Raw genomic sequence first — 10,000 nt, forward strand, 5'->3', positions numbered from 1 at the left:
TGTGTGTGTATGTGTGTGTGTGTGTGTGTGCATGTATGTGTGTGTGTGTGTGTGTGTGTGTGTGTGTGTGTGTGTGTGTGTGTGTGTATGTGTGTGTGTGTGTGTGTGTGTGTGTGTGTGTGTGTGTGTGTGTGTGTGCATGTAGGTGAAAAAGGATAAGGCCCTTGAGGAACAGGTGGGCTGCTACCTGCAGCTTTTTGTGCTCCAGCTGTGACCTCTCTGATGAGGCTGTGAGGGAGACCGCCACTGAGATACAACACGTCAGACTACAGGTGAGACACACTCACACACACACACACACACACACATACACACACACCCACACACACACCGCCACGGAGATACAACACGTCAGACTACAGGTGAGACACACACACACACACACACACACACACACACACACACCTTTTTGCATTGGCTTTCCCTGTGGCTTTCCCTTCTAATTGTCTCACCCTGTTATGTCTGTAATTAAGTGTTGTCTGTTGATTTATGCTGAGGATGCTAAGCTGGCGATGCTGACGCTGCTGTGCCTCTGCAGGTGGAGGTGAGGCTGAGGAGCTCCACCCGGGCAGCAGACCAGTGGAGGGCGCTGGGGGAGCAGCAGGAGCAGCTGAACTCTCGTCTGGTGGAGACGGAGCGCCGCTTGCACCTCCTCGCCCGCAGACCGGCCCAACTCGAGCCCAGAGGAGCCCAGAACCTTCTGGACCAGGCCCAGGTAGGTCCAGATCATTAGTACCAGTCCCAGGTAGGTCCAGATCATTAGGGTCACCTGATGGCCCAGGTAGGTCCAGATCATTAGGGTCAGGCCCAGGAAGGTCCAGATCATTAGGGTCACCTGATGGCCCAGGTAGGTCCAGATCATTAGGGTCACCTGATGGCCCAGGTAGGTCCAGATCATTAGGGTCACCTGATGGCCCAGGTAGGTCCAGATCATTAGGGTCACCTGATGGCCCAGGAAGGTCCAGATCATTAGGGTCACCTGATGGCCCAGGTAGGTCCAGATCATTAGGGTCACCTGATGGCCCAGGTAGGTTCAGATCATTAGGGCCAGGCCCAGGTAGGTCCAGATCATTAGGGCCAGGCCCAGGTAGGTCCAGATCATTAGGGTCAGGCCCAGGAAGGTCCAGATCATTAGGGTCAGGCCCAGGTAGGTCCAGATCATTAGGGTCACCTGATGGCCCAGGTAGGTCCAGATCATTAGGGCCAGTCCCAGGTAGGTCCAGATCATTAGGGTCAGGCCCAGGTAGGTCCAGATCCATGGGGTCACCTGCTGGAACTGGTCCCAAACCTCTCTTTCTCTCTCCTGTCCTTCTCTCTCTCTCTCCCTCTCTTTCTCTCTCTCTCTCGCTCTCTCTCCTTCTCTCCCCTCCCTCTCTCTCCTTCTCTCCCCTCCCTCTCTCTCCCTCTCTTTCTTTCTCTCTCTCTCTCTCTCCTGTCCTTCTCTCTCTCTTCCTTTCTTTCTCTCTCTCTATCTCCTGTCCTTCTTTCTCTCCCTCTCTTTCTCTCTCTCTCTCTCCTGTCCTTCTCTCTCTCTCCCTCTCTTTCTCTCTCTCATTCTCTCTCTCTCTCCCTCTCTCTCCCTCTCTTTCTTTCTCTCTCTCTCTCTCCTGTCCTTCTCTCTCTCTTCCTTTCTTTCTCTCTCTCTCTCTCCTGTCCTTCTCTCTCTCCCTCTCTTTCTCTCTCTCTCTCTCTCCTGTCCTTCTCTCTCTCCCTCTCTTTCTCTCTCTCATTCTCTCTCTCTCTCTCTCCCAGTCCCACCCCTAACCCCTAACCTTGACCCCTGACCCCATGACCCTGATCCTAACTCCTCTTCTGTTCTTCCGTCCGCAGGCCTTCATCCAGGACCTGGAGCAGCAGCAGGCAGAGCTGAGTCGGCTGGAGGAGGCCCTGGCCAGCATGGCGGGGATCCAGGAGGAGTCCCCGGGCCTGGAGCGGGGGGAGCGGGGGGAGGTGGAGCACCTGAGGGGGGAGCGGGGGAAGCGGGGGGAGCGGGGTGAGGTGGAGCACCTGAGGGGGGAGCGGGGGAAGCGGGGGGAGCGGGGGGAGGTGGAGCACCTGAGGGGGGAGCGGGGGGAGCGGGGGGAGCGGGGTGAGGTGGAGCACCTGCGGCAGGTGGGGCTGGAACTGGAGCAGCAGGTCAGGGATCTCATCAGGCAGAGGCAGGAGGATCTCGAGAGGGGGGCGGAGTTTCACCACTGCGGGGACGCACTGGACGAGCTCTTCCAGCTGGTGGCTAGAGAGTGGGACTACCTGGCCAGGTACACACACAGACACGCACACACACACGCACACGCACACACACACATACACACATACACACACACACACATACACATACACAGGTGTTGACAGGTTTATACAGGTGTGTGTGTTGACAGGTTTATACAGGTGTGTGTGTTGACAGGTTTATACAGGTGTGTGTGTTGACAGGTGTGTGTGTTGACAGGTGTGTGTGTTGACAGGTTGATACAGGTGTGTGTGTTGACAGGTTTATACAGGTGTGTGTGTTGACAGGTTTATACAGGTGTGTGTGTTGACAGGTGTGTGTGTTGACAGGTTTATACAGGTGTGTGTGTTGACAGGTGTGTGTGTTGACGTGTGTGTTCTGGTTGTTCCTCCCTCTGCAGGGCAAACACTGAAAGCACCTCGGTTGTGTGCAGGTGTGTGTGTGCAGGTGTGTGTGTGCAGGTGTGTGTGTGCAGGTGTGTGTGTGTGTTGACAGGTTTGTTCTGGTTGTTTCTCCCTCTTTAGGGCAGACACTGAGAGCACCTCGGAGCACCTGGGCGCCCTGAAGAAGCTGTTCGCCGACCTGGAGGACCAGAGAGGCCTGCTGGAGGACCTGAGGGAGAGCAGGCTCGCCATCCTTCCGCACCTCAGCCCCGAGGACAGACGCCTGGTCAAGGAGCGCGTGGAACACCTGGAGACCTGCTGGGTCGCGCTGGAGGACCTCGTCCAGCAGAAGATCCGTGACTCCTCTTCCGTCCTGGAGGATCTGGACCTCGTGGAGGCCTGTCTGCGTGAGGCTCGAGAATGGGCCCAGGAGAAGCAGCCGTCATTGGCCGATGCCCGGGAGAAGCAGCCGTCATTGGCTGATGCCCTGGAGAAGCAGCCGTCATTGGCCGATGCCCGGGAGAAGCAGCCGTCATTGGCTGATCAAGCCCTCAGGACCCACCCCCCGCCGCCCCCTGACGTCGCCCAGAGCTTCCTGTTCGCTCACCTGAGCGCGTGCGCAGAGATGGAGGCCAAGCGGTCGCTGTTGACGCAGGCGGTTGCCGACGCCGACGAGCTGCGCCCGCGCCTGGGCCTGAGAGAGAGGAGGAGGCTGCGGACGCTCACGCGGCACGCCCAGGCGGAGGTCGAGGCGCTGGGGGTCACCGTGACAACGCGCCGGAAGCACCTGAGCAAGGCCTTCACGGAGCGGACACAGTTCCTGCGGGCGCTGGGCCGGGCGGCGGAGTGGGTGCGCCGGCACGAGAGGACGGCGCTGAAGACGGAGGAGCACGTGGCTCTGCTGCCGGACGACGTCTCCAGGCAGGTGGGCGACTGCAGGGGCGCTCTCTGCAGCCTCAAGGCTCACCAGGAGGAGCTGACCTCCCTCTGGGCTCAGGCACGAGATCTAGTCAAGGACAGCATGGACCAGACCCACACACACACACTCACACACACACAGGCTCGAGACCTGGTGAAAGACAGCACAGACGAGGAGAGGGCAGAGACTCTGGATGCTCTGCAGGAGGTGCAAGGCACGTACGACAGCGCCCTCCGCAGGGGAACACAGAAACTGCAGGACCTTGAGAAAGCACTGGCAACCAGGACGTACTTCAAGGTGGACCTGGAAAAGATGTGCGATTGGCTGGAGCGGAAAGAGGCCCTGATGTTCAATCCAATTGACTGGAATGTGAGTGACGTAGAGCTACAGCCAATTGCAGCACAGTACCAGGACATTCTGGAGGAGGCCTCTGAGTATGAGAACCTCTTGCTCATCGTCCAGAGGGCGGGGCAAGAGATCCTGCCCACACTAAATGAAGTGGATCACCTCTACCTGGACGAGAAGCTCAGCGCCCTACCTCAACGCTACAACAGCATTCTGGTGTCGGCCACACAGAGACACGGGATGCTTCAGAAGGCGGCGTCTGATCGGAGAACCTTTGGTTCCTTGATGGAGAAGGCGCAGAAGACGGCTGACCTGGAGCTGAGTCTCAATGACCTGGGTGACCTGGAGCTGAGTCTGAATGACCTGAGTGACGTCCAGGCTGAGGAGGAGGAGGGGCTTAGAGGCGGGCTGGAGACGCTGAAGGAGTTGCATCCTCGGCTGGAGGGGCTGGTGGTAACTGCCCCGGCACGGAACCTGACGAGCAGTATGCAGAGTGTGTGTGACCAGGGGTCAAAGGTCAAGGAGCAGCTGAGGAGGCACCAGGAAACCCTACAGAGGTATAGGCCGCTCAGAGGGTAATAGGGTTAAACTCTTCAGAGAGCACCTCCCTTCCTAACTTGCACTTACAGCAGCTACATTCCTGCACTTCTTTTCTCTACTTCTTTGTTTTATTACTTATGCAAAGTAGTAGTTATTGTTACACTAGGTCTCTATTGCTCGTAGCTAGACTGTTCTCTTCTTTGTACGTCGCTTTAGACAAAAGCGTCTGCTAAATGACTAAATGCAAATGTAAATGTGATGAGTTAAACCCTACAGAGGTGCAAACCTCACATAAGGTCATGGGTTAAACCCTACAGAGGTACATACCTGCTTTTCTTATAGTCCATATTAACCCTAACCCTCACTACTAACCCAGTTGCTAAAGTAGTAGCATGAGCTGTGCTAATATTAACCCTAACCCTAACTACTAACCCAGTTGCTAAAGTAGTAGCATGAGCTAATGTGCTAATATTAACCCTAACCCTAACTACTAACCCAGTTGCTAAAGTAGTAGCATGAGCTAATGTGCTAATATTAACCCTAACCCTAACTACTAACCCAGTTGCTAAAGTAGTAGCATGAGCTAATGTGCTAATATTAACCCTAACCCTAACTACTAACCCAGTTGCTAAAGTAGTAGCATGAGCTAATGTGCTAATATTAACCCTAACCCTAACTACTAACCCAGTTGCTAAAGTAGTAGCATGAGCTAATGTGCTAATATTAACCCTAACCCTAACTACTAACCCAGTTGCTAAAGTAGTAGCATGAGCTAATGTGCTAATATTAACCCTAACCCTAACTACTAACCCAGTTGCTAAAGTAGTAGCATGAGATAATGTGCTAATATTAACCCTAACCCTAACTACTAACCCAGTTGCTAAAGTAGTAGCATGAGCTAATGTGCTAATATTAACCCTAACTACTGAAAGTAGTAGCATGAGCAAGAAGCTCTGTTGTTCTTTACAGGTGTGCCACTGCATGGGGTGTCTATGAGCCAATGAGAAGAGAGACTGTTGTTCTTTACAGGTGTGCCACTGCATGGGGTGTCTATGAGCCAATGAGAAGAGAGGCTGTTGTTCTTTACAGATGTGCGGCTGCATGGGGTGTCTATGAGCCAATGAGAAGAGAGGCTGTTGTTCTTTACAGATGTGTGGCTGCATGGGGTGTCTATGAGCCAATGAGAAGAGAGGCTGTTGTTCTTTACAGATGTGCGGCTGCATGGGGTGTCTATGAGCCAATGAGAAGAGAGACTGTTGTTCTTTACAGGTGTTCCACTGCATGGGGTGTCTATGAGCCAATGAGAAGAGAGGCTGTTGCCAAGATGGATGAAGCAGAGAGAAGCATGAGTGACATCACCACAGCTAAAGCCTCAACCTATCAGGAGGCTCAGAGCAAACTGGAGAAGCACAAGGTGGCATCACACATACACATGCTCTCACAAACACACACACACTCTCACACACACACACACACACACACACACACACACACACACACACACACACACACACACACACACACACACACACACACACGCTCTCTTAAACACACACACTCTCTCTCACACACACACACACCCACACACACTCTCACAAACACACACACACACTCTCACAAACACACCAGTCACTTATACCCACAAGCCCCCAAAACACAAGAAACACACACACACACACACACACACACACACACACACACACACACACACACACACACACACACACACACACATGTAGGAGGTTAAATCAGTGTGACAATGTAAGGTAGTAGGTTGAAACCACTTTAGGACTAACATGTCCTCTCTCTCTCTCCTGCCTCTCTGTCCTCCACCTGTTAGTGTCTTGTGGCCGAGGTTGACAGCTTTGAGGGCATCCTGGTGGCGCTGCGAGCGCGAGCGGGCGAGTTGGCAGAGATGGGCATGAGTGCCAGTGCCGCCCGCCTGACGGACCCGGTGTGGCAACGCTGGACTCGGCTGAGCAGTGCTATGAGATCACGAGAGAGGGCGCTAGCGAGCGCTGCCCTGGAGTGGAGGAGCTTTGAGGAAAAGGTAAGGCACATCTCTCACACACACACACACACACACACACACACACATACACACACACACACACACGCATATCTCCCTTACCAGAGCTCATAGCTGGCTCACAGCCAGTGGGGTATTTCAGGCCTTAAGGAAGTGGACTGACAACTCACCACTCCTTCCATGATGCCTTCCCTCACAGGAAATTAAGTCACCTGGAAGGAAGTCGCTGTACAATTGGGTTTCGGGTCAGAGGTCACCTGGCAGGAAGACCATGTACAATTGATTGGTTGTTTCTGGCCCTGGTGTCTAGCTCTGTGTGTGTGTGTGTGTGTGTGTGTGTGTGTGTGTGTGTGTGTGTGTGTGTGTGTGACATCATTCAGGAGAATCAACCAGTCCCTTGTCACTAGGAAGAGTAGAGGACACCCTGAACACACCAGAGCACCATTAACACACACACACACACTCAACACACACACACACACACACACACACACACACACACACACTCAACACAGACACACACACACACACACACACACACACACACACACACACACACACACACACACACACACACACACACACACACACACACACACACACACACACACACACACACACACACACACACAAAAACACACACACACACACACACCCCTGACCCTGTACCCTACCAGCCACAGTAGCACTCATTTACCTGTACAGGCTGCTAAACTGTTTCCTGTCTACCCCTCCCTCCCCGTATCCCTCCTCTCCTCCTCCTCTCCGCCCCCTCCTCCTCTCCCCTCCTCCTCCTCTCCTCTCCTCTCCTCTCCCCTCCCCTCCTCCTCCTCTCCCCTCCTCCTCCTCTCCCCTCCTCTCCTCTCCCCTCCTCCTCCTCTCCCCTCCCCCTCCTCTCCCCTCCTCCTCCTCTCCCCTCCCCCTCCTCTCCCCTCCTCCTCCTCTCCCCTCCCCCTCCTCTCCTCTCCTCCTCCTCTCCCCGTACCCCTGTCACCAGGTGGAGAAGGCTCGGGCAGGGAGAGTGCAGCAGTACCGGCGACAGCCTCCAGGGCGGCGCTGCAGAGCCTGCTGGAGGACCTTGGCTGCTTCTGCCAGGAGGTGGAGAGGGAGAGAGCCAGCCTGGCGCTGCTGAGGGAGCAGGCCCGGGACCTACTGCCCTCATCCAATCAGGAGGAGGCACAGGGGGGGCGGGCCCTACTACCCTCACCCAAACAGGAGGGGGACCTTCTACCCTCAACCAGTCAGGAGAAGGCACAGGGGAGGCAGGCCCGGGACCTGCTGCCCTCACCCAATCAGGAGGCGACACAGGGCCAGTCCGAACACCAGGACGTCAGCTGCCTACAGGAGCACTATGATAGGTGTGTTAGTTGATGAGTGTGTGTGGTGTGTGATGTGTGTGTGTGGTGTGTGATGTGTGTGTGTGTGTGTGTGTGTGTGTGTGGTGTGTGATGAGTGTGTGTGGTGTGTGATGTGTGTGTGTGGTGTGTGATGTGTGTGTGTGTGTGTGTGTGTGTGATGAGTGTGTGTGGTATGATGAGTGTGTGTGTGTCTTCTCAGTCTGCTCCAGAGGGTGTGTTGGGTCCGTGAGGGCGTCCAGGCTGAGCTGGAGGAGAGGGGACGGGTGGAGAGAGAGCTGAGCCTCGTGGAGGGATGGATTCAGGACACACACGGCCTACTGCTCAGCCCCTCCGCTGACCTGGACACACTACTCATCGACCTGGAGGTACACACACACACACACACACACACACACAGACACACACACACACACACACACACACACACACACACACCTGGACACACTGCTCATCGACCTGGAGGCACACACACACACACACACACACACACACACACACACACACACACACACACACTCACACTCACACACACACACACACACACACACACACACACACACACACACACACACACACACACTGTTACTACCGGCTCGTGGGTCACAACATAAAACGATAGAGACAGACAATGGTGTAGCTTATAGCAGAAAGACTATTTATTATTATTATTATTATTATATTTATTATTATTATATTACGGCTCTTTAGAATGTTCCAAAAAGCACCGTTGATTTGAATGGGCCATCCCAAAGTTCGCCGGTGAACATTTCCTGATAATTCACTGCTGCGAAAAGATATTGAGCGCTGTCATTGGGGTTTTGTGCTTCTTATCTTCTAATCATCTTTCATATCATTCCGCAAGAAGTCCGGTCATTTAACGTAACAGACTCATGGTCATTTGAAGTCAGCAAGTAATGGGTTGCTACGCAACACCTGAAACTTAAAAGTTCTATTTGCTTGAAGAACTATTTATTTCTAAACGGGTGTGTGTGTGTGTGTGTGTGTGTGTGTGTGTGTGTGTGTGTGTGTGTGTGTGTGTGTGTGTGTGTGTGTGTGTGTGTGTGTGTGTGTGTTTGTGTGTGTGTGTGTGTGTGTGTGTGTGTGTGTGTCCAGGCTGCTCGTGAGGACGTGTTGGCTCACAGGCAGACAGTGGAGGAGCTCAGTGGTCAGTGTGTGTTGAAGTACGAGCGGCTCCAGAGCGGTCTGCCCTCCGACCTCCGAACCCAGCTGGCAGAGATCACCCTGACCCTGGGCGCCACAGAGGACCAGGTACACACACACACACACACACACACACACACACACACACACACACACACACACACACACACACACACACACTCACCCTGACCCTGAGGGCCACAGAGGACCAGGTACACACACACACACACACACACACACACACACACACACACACACACACACACACACACACTCAACTTGACCCTGGGGGCCACAGAGGACCAGGTACACACACACACAAACACACACTCACACACACACACACACACACACACACACACACACACACACACACACACACACACACACACACACACACACACACACACACTCACCCTGACCCTGGTGACCACAGAGGACCAGGTACACACACACACAAACACTCAAACACACACACACACACACAAACACACACACACACACACACACACACACACACACTCACCCTGACCCTGGTGACCACAGAGGACCAGGTACACACACACACAAACACTCACACACACACACACACACACACACACACACACACACACACACACACACACACAAACACACAAACACACACACACACACACACACACACACACACACACACACACACTCACCCTGACCCTTGGGGCCACAGAGTACCAGGTACACACACTCAGGCTCAGGCTGAATTCAGACGGAGCCTAGTTTCACTGAATCGGGTTCATTTTTCACACCTATCGAATCTTTTAATTTCGTAAAGACAGAGCCTGGTAACGAGAGATTTGCATAAAAACGGAGCCACCAGATTGTGTTGAACGGGCTGTAGTACTGTGGGTGGCGCTTTAGCACTTTATTTACACAACTGAAAAAACGTGAAAAACCTAGAAGAAGAAACTGAACAGCACAAGGTAAAGTAGCACAGCACACGGATAAACACATTACACAAGACATTCAAGCTCCAATTAGCAACATTACATTATGGTGGTT

The 10,000-nt window shown here is 53.6% G+C and overlaps 1 protein-coding gene across 1 annotated transcript in view; it reads left to right on the plus strand.

Annotated features, from left to right (window-relative positions):
• Positions 1-10,000, plus strand: part of syne1a (spectrin repeat containing, nuclear envelope 1a) — a gene marked incomplete at its 5' end in the record, with an annotated part of 112,385 nt that overhangs the window by 25,702 nt on the left and 76,683 nt on the right. Inside the window, 11 exon segments of the mRNA XM_080854437.1 lie at positions 146-196; positions 198-272; positions 539-715; positions 1,831-2,258; positions 2,752-4,431; positions 5,684-5,828; positions 6,255-6,464; positions 6,643-6,688; positions 7,441-7,801; positions 8,001-8,166; positions 8,915-9,070. Coding sequence (XP_080710563.1) covers positions 146-196; positions 198-272; positions 539-715; positions 1,831-2,258; positions 2,752-4,431; positions 5,684-5,828; positions 6,255-6,464; positions 6,643-6,688; positions 7,441-7,801; positions 8,001-8,166; positions 8,915-9,070 — 3,495 coding nt within the window.

Source organism: Sprattus sprattus, assembly GCF_963457725.1.
Source record: "Sprattus sprattus genome assembly, chromosome: 16".
Classification (NCBI taxonomy): Eukaryota; Metazoa; Chordata; class Actinopteri; order Clupeiformes; family Clupeidae; genus Sprattus; species Sprattus sprattus.